A 22,155-nucleotide genomic window follows, 5' to 3' on the forward strand; every position below is an offset into this window, starting at 1 on the left:
ATATATATATATATATATATTATGTAGTCTCTAAAATTAAAATTTAGCATTAAAAATTTACAATGATATATCATTTGGTTTTTTGTAACCCATACAACAAAAATAAGAAATTGAAAACATATAAAAAAACAAAAAATGATTTGAGAAATTGTGGAAGAGAATGAGAGAATGTGAAAATGAGAAAGTAAAAAATGCCAATATGAGAGAATGAGTCAATGCTTATTTATATGATAAAAATTGATGCAAGATTACATTTAGAATTATTGGAGTTACAAATATTATTTATTGTGTTTGAATAATGTTGAGTGGTGGAATATGATTAATGCATAATTTATTTTATTTTCAGTTATAATTTTATTTTAATGTATGAATTAAATGTATTGTGTTAATTGGATCTTAAATCTTATTTAAAGCAATTAAACAATTAGAAATCAAATAAAAAAATTAAAAAAATTAAAAAGTATTAAATGAAAATCAACCAATAAGGAGAGACCAAAACCTTACTTTTATATATATGATTATTTGCAAAATATATATAAACAGGACCCATCTTGAGATGCTTTGCTTAGTTAGGCTGTACATATAGCTCTCGGTCATCAACTTGTACCTCTTTCTCTGGCTGTGTCGTAAATTAAGAAGCTTGAGGCTTTACTTACTCGAAGATGGTTAAGGAGTAGCGTTTGTGGTTAGAGATGCTGAGAGCCCGATTCTTCTCTCTGCAGAAAAAAAGAAGAGTGATTCATGATCATGATCATGACCTGTGGTTTTGTACAGGGAGAAGAAATGTTTACCTCCAGTAGTGATAAGTTTCTCAACCCGGGCAACGATGTGCTTCCCATATGTGTATCTCTTTAAGGCATTCAAGTGAACTTTGATGCGAGAAAGAATAAGTGCAAGACTTTGATCATCGCATGTTTCAAGAACCTTCTGCACTACGTAGTTCCCAAATGGGTCCTTCATCATCGCCTGCAAATTGTTCCAAGTTTAGCGGGCCTTTTTCGAGACATTGCACAAAGACATGAGGGAGTTAGATTGCAGACCTGAAGAGGCTCGTTTTCATCAGTATAACCAAGCATCTCATTCACTAGAACCTGACGCTCCTCTGGACCGCCAAACGTTAAGCACTTTTCAACTACATTAGAAGCAAACTTCTGCTGACTCATTTTCACAATCTGTCCAGCAAGCTTATTGATAATTTCTGACCGTTCATGAGGTTTACCGTGTTGTATGATATGCTACAGCCAGAAACAAGTTTGATCATTATCAGTGTGTCCATTTTAATGAAGCAGAAACGTAAATCAAGCTTCAGAATCTTACCTGAATAACATAATTCCCGTACTGATCTTGTGCTAGAGTACAGACTGAATCCATGATTTCCTCCATAATGATCCGTTGGGTTTCTATGTCATCAATATGCTCGAGTACCCTCTGATGTGATTCATAAAAGTAGATTTCAAGTATCATTAATAGCGGACAAGAGAAAATTGGAACTTGGATCTATGATCAACAAACTATAACGTAAGATGTATTATATCAAACCTGGATTACACGGCATCCATACGGGTGTGTTGAAAGAGCTAAAACTTTTCCATAGAATGAGGAAATTATGAACTGTATCCAATCCTGAGGAAGACGCTCTATACACTTCTGGATGACATGGTTACCATTCTGGTCATGAACGCATTTCATGACATACCCATCAAGCTCTTGCACCATTTGAGCTTGCTGCTCCAATTCAACCACCTCTAGCGCCTGTTTCCATATCGGAAACAAGATAACACATCATTTACGCGCTCAGAAAAGTCCAACACCTATGTTAGTAGAATCATAACCACTAAATAATAGAAATAGGATCAAAACAGTGTCTTTAAATTGAGTACCTTTTGGATAACCCTGCAGCCATACATTTGTAGTGAGAGAGCCAAAACGTGGCCCGTAACTTGTTCAGCGAGTTCTTTTCTCTGCCTATTTGTACCATGCTCAAAAAACTAGAACAAAACCAGAACAACATATGAGAAAACTGGCACATCTAGCGATGTGCATTTAAATGATTAAGAAGCTACAGCTAGTACCTTTTGAATGACGTAATTTCCAAAGACATCTGTCATTAAAGTGCGTCCATAAGGAAGTATCTCAGGGAATATTGCATTCTTTTCCTCATCCGTCGCCGTCTCAAGTTTTTGCTGAATGAAACGACTTCCGTACTGATCCATGCTGCAAATGGTATGAAATCCAAACAAACGTGAACTCGTAACCTTGAATGATGTATATTAGATAAGGTAAGGAAAATACCTGAACTCAATCACATGACCAACTATTTCTGAAAGCTCCAAAGACCTTGTCTTGTTGTTCTTAAACCCCCCTAGTAAGGATGCTTCTGCCGTGCTGCCAGTGTCTACATGGGATGATCCCTGTAATCCTCCAAAAGGAACTTTCATCATTGAGGCTGATTGTGACATACGCATGTTCTGGAAATTTCTTGAATTCTTGGAAGGAGAAGGCAAATGGTTTCCTAGATACATGTTGCCAAGATCATATGAAGGACTCTCAAAGAATCTAGAATTTGCAGCATTGAGGTTACCCAGCTGTTGCCTGTTTTGAGCAAGTAACATCGCAAGGTATTCGTTAGCCGTATCTCCGTTTGAAGTCCCAAAATTGTTTCTAATAAGAGAATGATCGGTTGGGGCAGCAGTAGAAGATGCGGTATGCAGATACTGGCTGTAATGTGGGTCCATAACTGGAGAGTGAAGCTCAGAAGCAACTTGATTTATCAATCTGTTCAAGTTTTGTCTATCCCCTTCCCCACTCAGATGTGAGCCTGAAACATAAGGAAAAAACCAAATGGTTCAATCTAAGGCAACACTGTGTTCTGTTTGTGTGTATGAGAGTGAGAGTAAGACACAGAGACAGAAAGATAGAGAGCAAGAGAGAGGAATGAGTGAGAAACCTTCAGCAGAATAGTGCTCAGCTAATGAATTCAACTTGTTCTTTGCTAAATAACCACCAGCTGTGGAGAAGTCTGTTCCATTAATATTTGCATTCCGACTATTGACATCAGATAAGCCGAGGCTTCCTAATCTGGAATGATCTGAAGTTGAGTAAAGACTCGCTGAAGAGGAGGTTCGTTTAGGGATGTTGACCTGTCCATGGGAACCCACCTGAGAAGAACCAAGACTTGTTCCATACCCACTCATTCCACCATAATTTGCAGAAAACAAGTGATCTTTCGATTCTGGTGTAGCAATATTTTGTTGCCGCAAAGCCTTCTTATGACCGTTGGGTATGTAACGCATGACATCAGATTGATTCTCCAATTCCACTTGAAGCTGTGACTGCATATGATTTTCTTTAACTTGACTCATCCCTGACATGTTCAACCTAGACAATGCGTCGGCAACATCAGCAGCAGTGTAAGATTCACAGTTTTGGATGGCTGTGCCAAAAGTATTCTTCTTCTCGACAGGACCGACCCTGGTACCAATAGGGGGGAGGCCAGAGGCCGGAGATCGCCCGACTAGATGTGAGTCAGGAGTTCTATTCCTTGGCACCGGAGAACTCATGGTGGATCCAAGCACAGTATTTGGACTGTTTTTGGCAGTAGAATGTAACGATTCATGGAATGGTAATGGGGTGTCGAATCCACCCGCACTGAAATTCGATAAAACAGGAGAATCTTTCATGTCCCGAAAAGTGTTGCAGCTTGCAGGCCTGGAGAGTTGGCTGCCTAAGGCTGCATCCCGTTCAATTCCTTCCTGTAAAAGTAACAAACAATGAAGTAGGAAACCAAGGACTATTCAGACACCATAAGCATCAATGTGTAGACCTTACCTGAAGAATATCGGCAAAACTCTTCCTTCTCGGTCCAATCCCAGGATAACCGGATAATCCAATCAAGTCTTCTCTGCCTTGATCTAGCCGTTGCACATTCTGAGAGCGGCCCTGGGCAACAGCATTCCTGAGTTCCATCAAATCATTCTCAGCCTGCTCAACTGGAACCCCTGGCTGAACCGTGAAGAGCGAGGAGGAGTTGTCGACTTCAACAGACTTCTTCCTCCATTCCCCAACAGGATCAAACACAGAGTCACCGTTGTGAAACCTCTGAGCAACCCTCCAATCTTCTCTAGACAACAAAGGAGGCGGCAACCTCGGATTCGAATGCTCGTTGGAATAGTAATAGGAGAGATACTCAGGGTGCCAACGTAACTCATCGTCAGATAAAAGCTCAACCCCATTGCTAGTGCTAATACTGTTGTTGTTAACACCCCCAACATCTCTATGATCGGAGTTATTATTATTATTATTATTATTATTGTTCAAGTAGTGATTATCCATAGCCCTCAACAAACCTTCCACCGTAGGAGGAGCGCTACCGCTTCTGTGAACATCAATGTCTCGTTCACGGCCAAAAGTTTGGCGATTACGATGTTGTTGGAGCAAAGATTCGAGCTCCCTCTGGAAACGATCCTCGAGATCCACATTGGATCCTCCTCGATTCACACTATTAGTCAAATTTGATCTCGTATCCATGTAACTATTAGTAACCATCTCTTCCTTTCATCTGAAATCTTATATTTAGACCTAATTAAATCAATCAAACACCTGCCAACAAAAAAAACAAAAAAAATCGTGTCGGTGTTACGGAATCGGAGAAGAAGAATCCATCGATTTCTATAAAAGAGTGATGATGATCAGAAACCCGATCGCGATCAAAAAAGTCACCTCTCACGCAATGTTTAAAAAATGTCGACGAGGAAAGAACGATAAGGTGGTTTCTCTTGTTTCGATTAGGTAGAAGAGACAAAACGAAGAGGAGAGACCTTAAAAGGGGACATTGATTGGGGGTTGAATTGTAGGAGGAGGAATGAATACTCAAAAGAGAGAGAGAGAGAGAGCGAAGTGTGAGATAAGAAGAAGTGACGACGCGATTGGAGGAAGAAAAAATAACAATTAAGGTGAAGAAGAAGANACAATTAAGGTGAAGAAGAAGAAGACAAAAGAGGCCTTAAAGCATGGAACTCTGAGATCGCCTTCATCCTCTCTCTCTCTCTCTCTCTCTCTCTGGTAAAAAAATTCTCCCAAACTGTCACTTCTCTTTTTTAGTATTTTTTAATCTTATTTTCTATTTGTTTCCTAATTTATATCCTTAAACAATAATATTAATCTGAAAAAGGGTGATTAGAAGATGCGGCTATTACGACACCGTATAATCTCTCTTTTATTAATCTGATAAGACAGACAGATACAAAAGATGAGAATCCCCCTCAGATGATCTAATTTAATAAAGAATCTCTTATAAATAAACTAATCATCATCAAAAACGTTTACTCCAATTAGGAGGGACAAAATTAATGATGTCATTCTATCCCTGTAATATTTTTATCCGCATCTGGTCCCCTCCCCTCTGGGGCTTATAATAAACTAGGCTAATAAGAAGCCCACATTATTACACTACGTGATTTTTTTTTTTAGTAATTAGTACCATACATTTTTTTTAACTGGTTCAATTATTCCAAACGAAACTATACATCCACATAGATTTTAAATAATCTCATGAATTTTTTTTTAATCCTTCTAAAATACACCGATGACTACGTATTGTCAATTTTAAAAAATTTACTCTCACTCAGACAAATGAATTAAAAACAGTTTTAACAGCCTATGAAAATAACTGAAAAAGTCCATTACAAAAAAAGAAAAGAAAACTCTTGCAGGCCACTCAAAACACTCCTTGGAACTCGGAAACTTTGATGTAAAATGACCAAAACATCCCCACTCTACTCACCCTCTATGTATGGTAAGTTCAAGAGGGTGAAATCGTAATTTAACGAATAAGTTTCCAGTACAGTGGATTCAGTTTCCAGTTTTTGATAAATCCATATATCATTCGCAATCATTTTCTTCTTCCTTCTTCCTTCTTCTTCCTTCCCATGATCGCTTCGCTTCGCTTCCTAACGCAATCCTCTTCACCCTTACTCTTTTGATCTCTCCACAATTCCATGTCGGTCGCTTCTATCCGCCGTTTAGCCGCCGGAGCAGCCGTATTTGCTGCTGCTGCTACCGGTGGCGCTGTCTACCTGTCTCCGTCGGTTGTCTCCAGCGACAGAGGCGGTGGTCCTGTTCTAGATTCGTTGCGGCGTATGATTGGTGATCCCGCCGCTACCGTACCGTCTCGATCTGCTCAAGAGTCTGCTCTGATTGCAGCCAGCGCTTCTAATCCGCTCGATGTTCTCGTCATTGGCGGTGGAGCCACCGGTTCTGGAGTCGCTCTCGACGCTGCTACACGTGGTCTCCGTGTTGGTCTTGTAGAGCGAGAGGATTTCTCCTCCGGTACTTCTTCCCGATCAACTAAGCTGATTCATGGAGGTAATCAAATCGTTCCTTTTTTTTTGAATTTTGTGTTTGCCGTTGGGTCTCTGAAGGAATTCGGATATGAAAGCTTTCTCAAATCATCGGATATACATAATTGCTTAGTTTACTAGTTGGAATTGAATAGTATGATCATCATGTGGTGCTCACTATATCATTGGTTTGTTCAATTGGCGAAATTAGATTTTGTGAATGTTTGGGTTTCCAATGCGATAATTAGCATTTTTGTGTTTTGGTTTTGTTACTTCAAATCATTGAAGGAACATGATTTATTTTAAGGATATGCGTTAATATAATTAATGCACCATTTGATTTAGTGCTCGTTTACACTTTTCTTGATTAGGGGTTCGTTACTTGGAGAAAGCTGTTTTCAATCTTGATTATGGACAGCTGAAGCTTGTATTTCACGCACTTGAAGAGCGTAAGCAGCTCATTGATAATGCACCACATCTCTGCCATGCTCTGCCCTGTATGACTCCTTGTTTTGACTGGTTCGAAGTTATCTACTTCTGGATGGGATTGAAAATGTATGACTTGGTCGCTGGACCACGCTTATTGCATCTATCCAGATATTACTCTGCACAAGAGTCTATTGAGCTCTTCCCCACTCTTGCAAGGAAAGGGAAAGACAAGAATTTAAGGGGAACTGTTGTTTATTATGATGGGCAAATGAATGATTCACGTCTGAATGTGGGTTTGGCATGTACTGCCGCTTTAGCTGGTGCAGCTGTTCTCAACCATGCCGAGGTTGTCTCGCTTATTACAGATGATGCTACTAAGAGAATAATTGGTGCCCGAGTCCGTAACAATCTCACAGGTACGGTGACTAGCAATTTCGTTAATTCACTATTACCTCTGCTCTGCCATAATTTGTACAGTTCTTGATGAGATGCTTTTTTTTTTTTTGGCAGGCCAAGAATTTGACAGCTATGCAAAAGTAGTTGTTAATGCGGCTGGACCGTTCTGTGATTCCATTAGGAAGATGGTTGATGAAGATACAAAACCAATGATATGCCCAAGCAGCGGTGTACACATTGTGCTGCCTGATTACTATTCTCCAGAAGGGATGGGCTTGATAGTCCCTAAAACTAAGGATGGTCGTGTTGTATTTATGTTACCGTGGTTGGGAAGAACAGTAGCAGGTACCACTGACTCTAACACGTCAATCACTGCACTTCCAGAACCTCATGAAGATGAGATTCAATTTATACTGGATGCAATCAGCGACTATCTTAACATCAAGGTATGTCTAGTTTCAGCTTAAAGATGAATAATCAATTCGATTCTTGACTATCTCTCTAAACCAGTTCAGTTGATGATATAATCCATCATAAATTTTCAATAGGTTCGACGTACTGATGTTCTTTCGGCTTGGAGTGGTATCCGTCCATTGGCCATGGATCCAACAGCCAAGAGCACAGAGAGCATCTCCAGAGACCATGTTGTCTTTGAGGAATCTCCTGGTCTGGTTACAATCACGGGTGGAAAATGGACAACTTACCGAAGGTGAGGGGATTATAAAAATTAATAGGCAGAATGTTGTTAAAGTTGTGTTATTATTGCTCATCAGTAATTTTTTTTCAGCATGGCGGAAGATGCAGTTGATGCAGCAATCAAATCGGGAAAGCTAAGTCCAACCAATGAATGTGTAACGCAGAAACTACAGCTTCTGGGTTCTTATGGATGGGAACCATCTTCCTTCACAACTCTTGCACAGCAATACGTGCGAATGAAGAAAACCTACGGTGGTAAAGTGGTTCCTGGAGCAATGGACACAGCTGCTGCAAAGCATTTGTCTCATGCCTATGGTTCAATGGCTGACCGAGTCGCCACCATAGCTCAGGTTCGGTTCTATATTAATCAGACTCATCCTTCTTCATGTCTTTCGTAGATAACATTTCGGGTTTCGGATTGCAGGAGGAGGGTTTGGGGAAACGGTTGGCGCACGGTCATCCGTTTTTGGAAGCAGAGGTTGCTTACTGTGCAAGGCACGAGTACTGCGAATCAGCGGTTGATTTCATAGCAAGGAGATGTAGAATCGCGTTCTTGGACACAGACGCAGCTGCGCGGGCGTTGCAGCGTGTGGTGGAGATTCTAGCAAGTGAACACAAGTGGGACAAGTCGAGGCAGAAGCAGGAATTGCAAAAGGCTAAAGAGTTTCTTGAAACTTTCAAGTCTTCCAAAAACGCACAGTTTAACGATGGCAAACACAACTAAAGCGGCCTCTCGGAAATTACACTACACTACTACTACTACTACTTATTGAATTGATTATTTACTGTTTTCCAATTTGTTGGATTTTTGGGTAGCGACTAGCGAGAACGAATGATAATAATACTATACGGATGGAATAATACTGCAGCTGGTCATGTTTCTCGGAATAAACAATTGTGTTATTGTTTCTAAATGAAGAAGAATACCCAAGACGGATGTTTATTTTTTTAAAGACTTAATAGTCTCTTCTGTTTGGGTGTTTTCAACAGTTAAAAAGAGTACTTAACCAAGGAGAAACAGGGCAAATCATGATTGGTACAGTTTGCTCAAAATCATCGTAGAGAGCCAGCTATACAAGTCCAGTTTGCTCAAAATCATTGTACAGAGTAAGTCAGTCATGTTTGTTTTGAGTAATGTTTGGCATACCAAAAGCCAAAAAGAGAATCTCAGATTTACCTTATGGTTTGTAATTCTAAAAAAAATCAAGATGAATAGCAAAATATATCTATTTTCGTTTTCACTTGGAACTTGAAAGGAATATATGATGAACTCACCTGGAATTGTTTTATACAACGGAAAATCTCTACCAAAAAATATTAAGCAAAACAAAGCTCTCAAAGAAAGGTCTTGGTTCCGTATTAGACAGATACTCACGAAACTAGACAAGAGGTTTTAAAAAAAATATATAAAAAAATATTGAGATACTCACGAAACCAGACTCTTATGGCAGTAGAAGCACTACGATGATATACATTTTCTGTCTCCTGCTTCTCCTTCAGGATTTCACCATTATGATTTTTTTCTGCAGCTTATGAGAAACCATGAAACAAATTGGCTGCTGGAGAAGCTTCTGTTTATTCACGGTAATCGGTGAATGGCTCGAAGAGTTGACATTAGTGAGAAAGAATTTCCAAAAGGCGGGATTGAGCATCTTGAGGAGTATCTCTTCCAGGAACATTGACCTTCAAAAGATTGGAATACCTGCAAGCCAAAGAATGTGATATGTATTCACAAAAACTATATTAGCCTCATTCTTGTGTTTATTTCGATGAATTTAGGTTAAAGGAAATAAGAAAGTTAAGAAGCAGACTCTGTGGGTGTAAACATTTGGTCGTGTTCTGCTATGAATGCGAGCAAAGCCTGCAGAAGATTATGTAGACATTTGAGTATTTGGTTTTCGGGACATAATAATGCTGACAACCACAAAGGAGAAACCAAGAGAGAAACAATCTCCTTTTTTGCTTACTTCGAATGGCATGTTAAGTAGTTCAAAGTAAGTACGGACACGATCTAGGTTCTGTTGTACAGTTTCACCATCAATATATGGAATAGCTGCCATGGCCTGCATAAAGTACACAGAAATTAAGATAGTGAATGCTGTTAGACATTATTAAAAATAGTGAGTGGGCTGATCTTTACCTGTTCCAATGCAATAGTGTTCCGACATATTTGTTGAACCCCGAAAAGGTTGATTGACCTCATGTCAGCCAAAGCCTAGAAAATTTCGTAATAAGGTCACACGGTATACAAGATTGTGATAACCTATTGGAGATCGAATGATAGTATGGTATATTCAAATATGAACTCGAAGTACCATATATCAAAAAAAATCCCATTACGATAAATAAAAATAGATCTACAAGATAAAAAAGAAAAGAAAAGAAAAGAAAAGGTGTACCTTAATGGACGCATTGGCTGCAACTCCGCATATGCCACCAAAAACATAATTCCTCTTCTCACCAGAGATGAAAGGCGCCATTCCCTCGTCCCTACGCGTTATCTGTAATAAAAAGAGGAAGCGTAAGAAACTTGGTGTAGAAATATTGGTTTCAAACCATTTTCATCTCGCAAAACCAGTTCAAAATTAGACTGGACACTAAACAAGGGTGTAATTCACGTAAGTCACAGCAATAAATTAAGATGACTTCATCATCTGGCTAACTAGATTAAAGTACTGATATGAATCTTTGATGGCTATGATACTAAACAATGCTTAGTAAAGTGCATTCCTGGAATATTGTTTTCTAAAGTTCATAGATATAATCATATAACTAACCTGTGAAGTAAGAGATATCACAAAGTCGTCTGGCTCTTCAGCATCCTCATCCTCCAGGTATTCCCTATTCGTCATTTCCTTTTTTACACCATAGTATTTCGTAAGTTTTACAGGTCAGATCGAATTCTCATAGTCATGCCACTTTCTTTACAAACGGAACATCAATCACATACCTGGAGATGAAAGACTGTTTCCAATTGCATCTCAACACGAAGAACCTTTAGGCAATCAGTCGCAAGTTTTCTGTACTCATCAGCAAATGATGCCAGATTCCTAGGAGAAGTTGCTTGATTTCTGCTATTATCTTCAGCTTGACTTGCCGCACGAGGAACTGCTTGTCCAAGCCTAAATATTTTGGAAATCAAATCATCAGAAAGACTAGGGAAGGAAGAGATGACTATCTTGCTCGACATGATTAAGGAGCACAACAGAAAAGGTAAAAACAAAATTCATGGAAGACTCATCAAACTATGCAAGCTTTTCTTTTCCACTTAACCAAAAGGTTTCTAAGTTTTTCAACAAGTAAAAGGAAGAAAAGATAGTGATCAGTCTAGTTTAGTCTCCTAGCAATCCTATTTTCTACTATGCATGTCCTTTTTTTCTTCCTTTTATAACATCATGGAACTTCCCACTTTTCCTTGTGTCCTTATAATATTTAAGATGTACTAAGAGATGAGGAACAGGACATGCATAAAAAATCTGATCCAATGAACTCACCTCTCAATAGAGTCTGCCACGAATTCAAGCGAGTCACTAAGAGAGGCTAACAAAATCAGTTTGTTGTCATCACGAATAAGATTATCCTGTAAGAAACACAAATAGTTTTTATCTTCACCGAATGACTTCTTTTACTAGAATAAGTTTCAGACAGCAAATATCTTTACCTGCTTGATAGGTCGCAAGCTCAAAAATAGTTCACTGAGTTCTACGTCAGTGGAAACAGCCTCAGAGTGAGAACCAGCATGACCAAGCGGAGATGGCAAACAAGCACTCGCCGCATCAAGCCGCATCAATTTCTCAATATCATGCCTCCCAATGAGCATGTAACTGAGCTTCTCTAGAACAGCCTGAAATATTAACAATAAAACCTATGGTCATAAAAGTGTGTACAAAAGAAGAAACGCGATACTTTACATTTAGGGAAACTAAAGAGGCATTAAATGGGTAAGAAATAGTGTAAGAAAATGCAAATTTTAATCAAAGATGGGGGAAAGGTCCATTTAAAACTGGCTAACTTCATATTCTTCCACATCTCTGTTTGAATCATAATTCTCAGGGTTATTTGCGTCTAAGCAAGTTCTGCTACATTCTCACACGCTGGTAAAATCTCTCACACGCTGGTAAAATAACTTACACTAGCACCGTAGGCTATACAAGACGATGTCAAAAGCCTAAAGCAGCATAGCTACTCAGTTTTCACATAGCCCAAACTGAACACTAGCTGGTTACACGATGTTCACTTTTTTCATTCATCTTAAGCAACACCTTAATCATTGTAGACTATAAAACCACAGTCATATCATCTAATTTATCCACCTCCAGTTGAATTTTTAAATCACATTACGCTGGCAAAACTACTTTTTAGTGTAAGATTTTGGACTATATCACGCAAACCCCTAAACCAGATGCCAAACATATAACATAGATTAGAAGAGTCAAATGAAGAGGACAACGAATAAGAAAGGAGGAAGATCCATGCCTCCATGTATGATGTTCGACATCTTTCAAATGTCCTCTCAAGAAATGTCTGAACATACTTCACAAGGTCAGTAGCAAATTTAGGCATGGCTTGAGCCCAGCCAAGAACCTATAAATTTGAAGAGCAAGTAGTTTCATCAGAACAGATATATCTTGAAACTTGGAAACACAAAAATGTATTCGATGAATTAGAAGTGAACACTACACTGATCCACTATTTTTTGGAAGATCAAACATATGAAAAGTAGCTTGCAGTTTTAAATGCATAGACCGACTTGCCTCTTTTGCAAGGAGATCTATTGCCAAAAGACCTTGTAAGATAGGTCGGCCTTTTTCTACGGTTGGGGTGTAAGTAGTACTTGTATGTGCACGGGGACGAAATGCGGCAGCGCCTGCAAAATGATTTTGAGAACCATGGGTTTTTAACCTTGAATTTATGCAAAATTACACACCGACATTACTTGTACTTTGTTTTATGAATTAGTGAAATGAAAATATATCTATAGTATATTTCATGCCAAAGAATCTTTGAAGATATCTGCAACAAATCTCAAAGACGCTTTAACTTTACATAAAGATGCCACATTGGCAGACCAATTCAATTAGTTTTACGAGCAAATGCTTCAATGACCACCTTGTGATGTCAAATCTCTAAGTCTTTAGGGCCCTAACTAACAGCTCACCTTTCAAGATGCAATTCTGTGTATACTTAATTACCCTAAAATAGCAACAAAAAACTCTATGATCAAATCTCTATAGTTTATGGGGGTTACTTGATATAGCTTGTTGTACGCCTTTCCTGTAGTCCACAAACATTTTCGGTAACAGGTGATCCTTCACAAAGTTCTCAGTGAATGTAAGCAATCCATCATTCCTGCATCAAGTATTGAAAATTATGGTGAAACATCTGGCGATGTCTAACAACTTGAGAAAACAATAATTTAACATTCATTTTGGACAGTGTGCAAGGTGTTTAGCTGAGCCAGGATGACAGTCTTCAAAGACAAGTGGAATTTTGAACTTACACAAGCTGGGAATGCTTTTTGGGCAACATTGAGGTGATTTTATCTGTAAACTGCAAGCCACATAGATCATTAGTCTACTAGAATTTTGACATTGAATGAGAATGGTTAGATCAACCAGAATCTAAACCTGAAGGACAGGCCGGTAAATAGATGCAGCTAGATATATTCCTTGTTCAGGCAAAACAGCTGCAGATCCGTAACCTTCCAGGGAGGCATTTGGAGCCCTCTTTCCCCAACCTTGACGAATGAGATCAGCTCCTGCCATCAGCAGATAACGTCATTAAGTCCACCAAAGGTGTTCTAGCTAAAGAAAGTCAGGATGATTGATTATTACCCTGATTAGAAATCGATACAGTTGCATCTGTAAACCGAAAGGTAAATGTTAGCCCATCTTCAGGTGCATCCCTGCAGACCAACATTATCAAACAAGCATAAATACCACTAACTTAACTGCAGAGCTTCACATGCATATATTTACAAATACCCTTGCAAAGCACTATGATGCGGACAAAGAACGCGACATGTTTTGTATGTTAAACAACGTTTGAACTATATCCTATATTGACATTTATAAGGATAGCTAAATTTCAACAACCTCAGACAGGCTAAAGATCCAGCAACCACAAATTTCAAATCTGTGTTATACTCTTCAAGGCTCAACTATACTAGTGCGCTGAGAAGAACCTAAATGACAAATCTTCAGACTTATTTTTCGTAAAAACCTTTTCATCCGATCATCCGAAGAATTCTCAACTCTAACATCCTCCCTACATTATCGAATGACCACACCAGTAGATTCACAGCCCAACACAAACAAGCTTGTTCATGGAAACCAAGCCTTTCAGAACAAAATCTTAAACGTCTACATGATAATGAGAAAACCATGTGGGTAAATGTATGAACTACCAATGCTAGTGGGTCACGTGCCTTTTGTCTTTCTTTGGAGCCTTCTTTGCAAGCTTAGCAGTATCTGCTGAAGCAGCTTCTGGAGTTGCTCGTAGAATCTCACATATGAGTTGTTGGCATTCACTCTTCATCATCAACACATAGAATTTCAACAAGCTTAAGTATAGGAACCCAGTAGTTCAACGTAGATTCATAAACATTTAGCTTCACGGCAAAATAGTAATATCGAATATAATAAGCGGACCTGTAAGATTGTCAAGGGAAAACTGATAGTATAGCCTCCAGTAGCTTGGCATGCTTCAGACTCGGTGTTCCAATTCACATCAGTAGGCAATGACTTTGGTGTGTTAATGTCATGTTGCGAAGCCTTCAACTCCAAAAGCTCTCCAATAACAACATGATTTTCTATAAAAGCAACAGTTACATAAATTTTGAGTTTTTTGACTATGGAAAATGATTTATTGAGATGAGTTTGAGAGTTGAATTTCTCACCAAATATCTTGACAATAGTATCTAAAATTGAGTCAAGAAGTTCTTTTGCTGCAGCCTGCGCTTTGCCTCCAGGTGCCATAAGAGGCGAAACAGGGCTCACAGCCAGGTGAGTTCCTGAATTTGATATCCCATTTTGAGGTTTCTCTTTTGCTAACCTGTAGGCCTCTGACTGTCCTTTGATAAAATGCAATCCGGCAGCTGCACTCGGATCACCCTGACTACAGGCGGACTTTGACAAATTTGTAGTCACCACATGGGCTTTAATCTTGGATATTATGATCTCATGAATTGTGGGTCGAAGTTTTTGGCTGCAAAAGAACACAAAAACATAACTAAGAAAAGTTCACAATTTCTAAGACGGAATGTACAATCTGCCATGAATTAACTTGAATGAAGAGTTGGATCCATTCATCTTTAAATTCAAGAATGATAAAGGTTCACTGGTCCCAAATATTACACATAGACATCTGATAAAGATAGTATCTAGTGATGACTGGGGTGACAAGTTAACTAACGAAATGAGGCCATCTACTAGCGATCTAAAACTAAGAGGCATTCAAGAAGTGAATTTTCTATAACTATATCCAGCAGTAAAACAGGAACAGTAGCATTTCAAAAACCATTTACAGAAAAATATGAAAATTATTAGAAAGCCAACCATATGATAGCACCAGCAGCTGCAACTTTGCCAAGCATGCAGAGACACTGAACAAGGGTCTGTAGATACTTCACATGCAGTGGCTCATCACTCTTTCTTACTGCTTCCTGAAACAAGAGAAAAGCAATGTCATGAGACTGAAAAAAATGGAGAGAAAATATGCTTTATGACTGCTTCACGAACACATACTATAAACTCGTCCGGAGTGGAATCAGAAAGCCAAGGCGGAAGGTGGTAAGCAAGCAATTTACTATCAGTGCCATTCCTGACACTATCCGTGGTGGCTTCATCATGTTCTACGGAGTCCTCTTCATCATGTCCATCAAATGATGAACTAAAAAACACAATGTGATAAAAGATACAAACATTAACGAAGTCATGGAATACCAAAATAAGCAACGTATGTTTCGTATTTCCAGAACAAAGCAGCTTCTGCAATAATCAATTTACATTGTAGTTTCTTCTATCGAAAAATATTCTAATGAAGGAATTTTACAAGAAGAATCTCCACATAATGATTAGGAAATGATGAAGTATGGTAATATCAATATTAACAATCAAGCCGTAAGTATGGAGAATCACAACTAAACAGACAATTGTTAAACACTGATCACTCAAAATAAACTTTCTAATCTTTATACACGAATAAAGGTTCCTAATATCCCATGAAGAAAGAATTGAAGGGGAAAGTTGCTAAATCATACCTTTCATCATTAGAAGCTGTTCTATATGAACCATTTGTGAGCCATCTAACACCAAACTGAGTATCACCTTTCAGTGTCCGTGTTCTACGAGACAGTGGTTGTGAGCTCATTCGACTAGCTGCAACAGCTGTTGTTGTTGGTACTTCATCATCTCTTTCATATATGCTTGACGCAACTGAACTGCAGCATAAACATGGTCAAGAACAGAAGATTGTGCACTAACAGAAATGATGAGGCACACTGTTATGCACGCAGGCCACTGGAATCGAGGATAAAAAGCAGCACAGCTTCTGAAATTTTCGTTTACAGAAGCGAAGAAGAAACCTACCTGTATTCACCTCTATTGTATAGGTGCGCATGCAAATCATCTAGAATTTTGAAGAAAAGAGCTCCTCGCAACTTAGTTAGCTCAGATCTGACATCTTGAAGAGCACCAACCTAGGTGAACGAACAAGAATATCTATGAGTACAACATCCATATGAACAGTACATCCCTCGAACAGAGATTTGATGATACCATATCCCCATCAATGGATTTATTACAAAACAATCCTAGAGATCAAATTGAGAAAAAAGAATGGGAAGACCCACAATATAACCATGAAATTCTTTTCCAACAATTGTTAACACTAGTAGTAAGTAAATTACCGTTTGCAGCCCCTCACGCTCAAGCATCAGAGACGACTGGAGATACAGTTGAATAGCAGCGTAAAACTGCTTATCGGCAATGAGCTTCTCAATACGAGATGGAACCTGTTCCATGTTTCAAGAGGCAGGGCCAACATTTTCATCAGAAAAGCAGTTTCTTTTAAGTAACCCAAAGTGAAAAGAACAAGTAAGTACAAATATTGGGAACATATCATCAGAAACATATAAATCATAAATGAAGTATAAAACTTCAGAGCAGCGCAGAAACATAGCAAGCGCTATCCAATTCCACACAAAATCAACTTCGAAATGTTACAGCTAATCCAACCAACCTTAGCAATGCCCTCGATTTGGTCCAAAAGTGAGATGATGTGCCGCAATGTAACAGAACGATACCACAACTGGTGTAATTGTTTATTGCGTGCACCCAAGCTCTGCTTTGCTTCTGCTAAATCGTGCTTCAAGTCGCCAATTTTTTCAGTGGACTCACTGAATAATCGCAAGATCTGATGAGAAAAACATTGAAAGCAGAGCAAAAGAAGAGAGATAATCAAAAACAAGGTTTTTTCACAAATGAACTTTTACTAGATAAATTACTGCCGAAGTATTCTTCCAAAAGAAAATTCTACATGTAGAAATCGTAGAAGCAGCGATAGTTTAGTATGGATATTAGATTTGCATCTTTGGTATATCAAACGTGCTATATGGATGTCAATAAGCGGTAACAGAGGTTGCTGCTTCTGAAGAAAACGAAAGCAATATCCAATAAGAAGGAAGAGTTAACCTGGGAGTAGTTTTGAATAGCTTTGTTGAAACCACCATGATAAGCTTGTACAACTTCATCCACAACCTCCTCGACAACATCGCTTTGTTCCTTTAATATATGAATGTCACCTTCACGGTCTTTCGATGTCAAGATATGCACAACATGTGGCAAAGAGTCAAATCGTGCAGCAGCCCAGCTCTCATCTATTCGTGCCAGCTCCTCCCTAAGGTACTGCAATAACCATGACCACTCAGGCACATAACCAAATCGAGAATGGTGAAAATTTCAGTCGATTAGAAGAAAAAGAACCGACACACTCAATGTCTCTCTAAATTCCTTAAGGGGATGAAAGAACCAAACAATTCCTCCTTAAAGCCCGAACCTATGGTTTAATTGTTTATAAACTCAAGCAGGAGTGAGGAAAGTGAACTTACAGTTTTATCCGAAGGTACAGGCAAACCATTGAAAATCCCCATGCTGGCGAAATCACTCCGCTTGGCTTATTAGAGCCCAAAATGAGTGTTCCTCAGCACATTCCAATCACAAACTCTCTCTAGCTGAAATCAAAAGTTTCAAAAACCCAACACAAGTTTTAAACACATACTTGAGCTAGAAAACCACGGAATTAAAAAAGTCCTATGTTAAACCACGAGTACCAACAAAGAACCTAGTGAACCGAACGGAGGACATGAAATTCAAGCCAGGAGAACACAATGTAAACAAACAAAAATTCAATCATCACTCCTTGAGCAAAAGATCTATCAAAAAGCAGAGAATCATAATTCGAATTACAATGAAAATTCCAAACTGAAGACGAGACTATTTGGGGTATAGAAAACTTCCAAATCACACACTACGTCTCTGGAAGTAGATAGATCTAGAGAGAAAGAAAAAAAATAGAGAAACGAATTCGATTTCAGCTGAGAATCTTACCTGGGAAACGAAACCTCGCTCGAATCTGATCAGTACGTTCCCGATCACGAAGAGAAAAAAAGCTAAATCTCTGAGAAAATGGAGAAGAAAAAATCTATACGCGTTTGTTTTGTTTCTCTCTCGTTTCCAAGTTCTTCTAATTTTCCTGACTTTTCTTTTCTCTCTCTCTCTCTATATATATATATATATTTTTTTTTTTTCTGTTTTTTCCCTAATTTGTTAGTAATTACTATTATTTTAACTAGGAAACCGGCCGTGCGTTGCCACACGGGAAAATGAAAGTGTTTGAAGAGATTAACATTAGTCATGTTTTAGAAAGAAAATTTGATAATAATTTTTTTATTGAGAGTATTTCGATTATGGATTTTTTAAACTGGTTCTACGGCTATTCACTTTTCTAATTTATCAGGTTTTGTTAAAAACATTCTTCTATAATATTAATCGCTTTTTAAAAACATTCATCATTGGCTCTTTTGCAGGAAAGAGGAAAGTGCTAAGGTGTATAATTGTATATACATAAATTGGGAGTGCGTAACAGTGTTTCCTAGCTTCCTCGACATTGGAGTTGTCAGCTTGGCTTTAGTTTGTGTTATTATAACCACATCTTAATCTCAATAAAAGTATATCCTTCACCCAAAAAAAAACTACAAACTCCATTGTTATTTATGTTTTACCCCAACATACAGTATATAGAGACATTTATCAGCAAAAATAGAAATGTTCCAAAGTCAGCTCATTTATCAACTTTAAATCCAGATTCATATAAAGTGTCCAATGTGAACAAAACACAAATGATATGTGAGAAAAAATAGAAACATAAACATAATATATATATATACATCTACTGCCCGTTTTAAATTACACTTTCCCCTAAATTTCCCTATATATTCTCTACTATTTACTTATAATTTGAAGATGCATATGCTGCAAAAGAAATTATGTAACAACTTAGTAGACACAATTAGGGTAGTAACCAAACCACAATGCATAGAAAGCAACATTACTTATTAAGTTACCAGCGACATGGATTTTTATGTGATACTTGGCATTTGATTCGACAACAACACCCATCTTGTGCTTGGTCTAGAGGGGTTGGTTCACTCACTCTACACCAAGATACTCCTTTATTACTTGGCTCGCTTTTCACAATCGACTCTCGCTTGTGATAAGCTAGTTCAGTGGAATGTTGATGCTAATGGTGCATGTGTGCTTTGCCAAGGTCATCAGGAAACCCGCAACCATCTCTTCTTCGCTTGTTCGTACTCCTCTCAAGTATGGTCCACTCTGACTAGTACTATGTTGGGGACTAAGTACACTGTTGTTTGGGATCAGTTGGCTACTGTGCTTCTTGACACCTCCCTCCCTCGGCTCCACTTGTTTGTTCTTCGTTACGTTTTCCAGACTCTGATCCACAGTCTTTGGCGTGAACGCAACGCAAGACGACATGGTGAAACTCCATCTCCCCCCTCCAGTCTCTATCGATTCATTGACAAGAGTGTCCGTAACAGGTTGCTCGCTTTGACGACGGTTCCGGCTATGAGCTTGGTCTCCAGCTCTGGTTTCAAACCCACCCCATCTAATATATAGTCTATCACCTTTTCTTTTGCTCCTATGTTTCTAGTTTCAGCTACAATGTTGCATTAAGTTGTAAAATAATCTTTTTTTGGTGAATATAATTTAACATTCATACAGAAAAAAAAGACATGGATTTTTATCTGTCAAATACAGAAAAGTATACAACAACGTTTCCAAAACAACATTGTTACAATTTTTAAACTATAAACCTAAAAGAACATAAACAATGCCAAAGGCAATATATTAGACTTACGCTCATCATAATCCATAACAGATAAACCATTTCGAATTATGCAAAATACTTTTCCATCTAATCAAACATCCAAAGAATATTCCAAAAATTAAATATACACATAGGCGTTTTCAACTAAATTCGTTAAATTGGTATAATAACCCTTGGATGAAATATAAATTTTAATTGTTGCAGCATGTTAAGTAGAAACCGTAACATTGTTCTACTCTTAGTAAAGTCTCCCAAATCGAGCATCATTGTATTTACGAAGAGGAAAAATATGAGCGTTTTTACAAAAAAAAAAAAATTTTAAAAAATAAAGACCTTATGGAAAATGTTCACCAAAGTTTTTTGGACCTGTAAATCATTTTTTCTCTAAAAGGTTCACAGCTTTGTTGTTATTACTTCTTGTTCATTGAAATTGAATAGTTGAAAATAAATGATTCATCGTGATTGTACTGGACCCGCGACGGACTTCTAAAAGACTTTTTCGTTTGAAACACCGATTCAATTACATACATGCCTCTCTGACTACTCTCCCTCTCATCGTGAAGGGTAGGGGAGTTAGATAACACCCATAATATTTATAATATAAAGAAATATTTCCAGTATGTCTTTCTTACAACAAAGAACTTAACACTCTTTATGTCTGGAAACAGAGAAATCTCCTCCCTTCATCAAACAGATTCATGACCCCTTGTACGAAGAACTTTTGTTTTGAAAACGAAGAATCATTTTTTATTAACTTAAGAAAGGTAAAAAAAAAAAAGTCGTTGATTAGAATAAAAACTTTTCGAAGCAAAGCTGCTATATCATATCAAACGGATAGATAACAACAACAGGTCTACCGTTAGAGATGTTAATATGGGCGGCCCTGACCCGTTTAGACCCGGCCCTTTTAGACCCTGCCCGTTTAATGTAAAAAAAAGTCATACCCGTTTAATTATGTACCCATTTAAGCCCTGTCCCATTAACACCCCTTAAATTTATATCGACCCGTTTAGTTAATGGATGTCCCATGTCCCGATTATACTGGTATTTATTTATTTTTTAATTAAATAATTAATTAAGTTCAATAATACTACAATAAAATAATTTGAGTTAAAAAAAAAAAAGCTTCCACCATCGAAGAACTTCGATGTGCTTACCAGTCACCACCACCATCATCACCTCCGCAAAAGTAGATCTACTAAGAATATGAAAACTATAAAATTCAAAACTGTTACGCTCGTATGATGAGGCGGTGATTGGAGATAGAGGCGGCGAGGTCGGAGATAGAGGCGGTGATGTTAAAGTACAACCCTAAACTCAACGACAACGTTTCGCAGAAAAAACAAAAACTCAGAAAAAAAAAATTAAACGGGCTACCCATTTATGTTTTATCAGACCCGTCACGCCCGTGGATTTAAACGGGCTTACCCGTTTAAAACCCGTTTATTTTATAGTGTTAATAAACGGGTCACGGGTCTAATTTTTTATAACAGTACCCGTTCGGCCCGCGGGCTCTGAGCCCACTTTAACATCACTATCTACCGTCTATGACATGAGCGATTAAATGTCGATAATACTGCATAAGAAATGATAAAAATCAGAAACACTGATGATCTAACTAAAAAAAACTCAGACCGTGTCAAATCCAAACAAAAATGAGGTTGTAATCAGCAAATGAACTAATTCATCAAAGTCAATCTAAACAGTACATTATAATGATGGTTAATAATATCAGTTCCACAGAAAATCAACATATGGTTTTATATATTAACATGCCTTTACGACAATTAGTAGACTAAGCGACTAACTCAGAGGGTATGATGAATTGATCCCCATTCAAGGGCTAACCAATATAGTTCTCCATCTGTCGGAATGAAAGTGACTCCCATCT

General features: G+C 38.1%; 3 protein-coding genes across 3 annotated transcripts; 1 reads left to right on the forward strand and 2 right to left on the reverse strand.

The window, feature by feature from the left end:
* Window positions 487-4,959, reverse strand: LOC104761753 (pumilio homolog 4-like). The gene is made up of 11 exons (XM_010484895.1): window positions 4,720-4,959; window positions 3,829-4,599; window positions 2,948-3,752; window positions 2,293-2,818; window positions 2,073-2,214; window positions 1,881-1,988; window positions 1,540-1,752; window positions 1,318-1,428; window positions 1,041-1,235; window positions 792-966; window positions 487-716 (listed from the first exon to the last, which is right to left on the reverse strand). The coding sequence occupies exons 2-11, from the start codon at window positions 4,543-4,545 to the stop codon at window positions 667-669; spliced, it is 3,042 nt and encodes a 1,013-aa protein (XP_010483197.1). The 5' UTR covers window positions 4,546-4,599; window positions 4,720-4,959; the 3' UTR covers window positions 487-666.
* LOC104761835 (glycerol-3-phosphate dehydrogenase SDP6, mitochondrial) lies at window positions 5,898-8,806 on the forward strand. Its single transcript, XM_010485010.2, has 6 exons — window positions 5,898-6,363; window positions 6,710-7,183; window positions 7,278-7,609; window positions 7,712-7,872; window positions 7,951-8,209; window positions 8,284-8,806. The coding sequence occupies exons 1-6, from the start codon at window positions 5,997-5,999 to the stop codon at window positions 8,581-8,583; spliced, it is 1,893 nt and encodes a 630-aa protein (XP_010483312.1). The 5' UTR covers window positions 5,898-5,996; the 3' UTR covers window positions 8,584-8,806.
* On the reverse strand, window positions 9,109-18,616 carry LOC104761919 (exocyst complex component SEC8). The gene is made up of 27 exons (XM_010485136.2): window positions 18,467-18,616; window positions 17,968-18,090; window positions 17,552-17,764; window positions 17,100-17,273; window positions 16,768-16,872; window positions 16,448-16,557; window positions 16,120-16,299; window positions 15,605-15,749; window positions 15,416-15,522; window positions 14,758-15,065; window positions 14,510-14,670; window positions 14,287-14,390; window positions 13,694-13,764; window positions 13,487-13,617; window positions 13,360-13,409; window positions 13,108-13,208; window positions 12,614-12,726; window positions 12,336-12,443; window positions 11,521-11,703; window positions 11,354-11,439; window positions 10,810-10,981; window positions 10,637-10,714; window positions 10,259-10,360; window positions 10,000-10,074; window positions 9,827-9,922; window positions 9,671-9,720; window positions 9,109-9,561 (listed from the first exon to the last, which is right to left on the reverse strand). The coding sequence occupies exons 2-27, from the start codon at window positions 18,007-18,009 to the stop codon at window positions 9,474-9,476; spliced, it is 3,153 nt and encodes a 1,050-aa protein (XP_010483438.1). The 5' UTR covers window positions 18,010-18,090; window positions 18,467-18,616; the 3' UTR covers window positions 9,109-9,473.

This window comes from Camelina sativa, chromosome 1 (assembly GCF_000633955.1).
Source record: "Camelina sativa cultivar DH55 chromosome 1, Cs, whole genome shotgun sequence".
Taxonomy (NCBI): domain Eukaryota; kingdom Viridiplantae; phylum Streptophyta; class Magnoliopsida; order Brassicales; family Brassicaceae; genus Camelina; species Camelina sativa.

Bases quoted from the DNA above. Each gene is read 5' to 3' on its own strand.
- LOC104761919 (XM_010485136.2), bottom strand. From the start codon at position 18,009: ATGGGGATTTTCAATGGTTTGCCTGTACCTTCGGATAAAACT. The intron at 13,410-13,486 runs GTTTAGATTCTG...TGTGGCTTGCAG, and splicing joins TTTACCGGCCTGTCCTTCAG to TTTACAGATAAAATCACCTC. The intron at 13,209-13,359 runs GTAAGTTCAAAA...TACTTGATGCAG, and splicing joins AAAAAGCATTCCCAGCTTGT to GAATGATGGATTGCTTACAT.
- LOC104761835 (XM_010485010.2), top strand. From the start codon at position 5,997: ATGTCGGTCGCTTCTATCCGCCGTTTAGCCGCCGGAGCAGCCGTATTT. The intron at 6,364-6,709 runs GTAATCAAATCG...TTTCTTGATTAG, and splicing joins AACTAAGCTGATTCATGGAG to GGGTTCGTTACTTGGAGAAA. The intron at 7,610-7,711 runs GTATGTCTAGTT...AATTTTCAATAG, and splicing joins GCGACTATCTTAACATCAAG to GTTCGACGTACTGATGTTCT.
- LOC104761753 (XM_010484895.1), bottom strand. From the start codon at position 4,545: ATGGTTACTAATAGTTACATGGATACGAGATCAAATTTGACTAATAGT. The intron at 2,819-2,947 runs GTTTCTCACTCA...CTTATGTTTCAG, and splicing joins TGAGCACTATTCTGCTGAAG to GCTCACATCTGAGTGGGGAA. The intron at 1,989-2,072 runs GTACTAGCTGTA...GTTTTGTTCTAG, and splicing joins GAAATTACGTCATTCAAAAG to TTTTTTGAGCATGGTACAAA.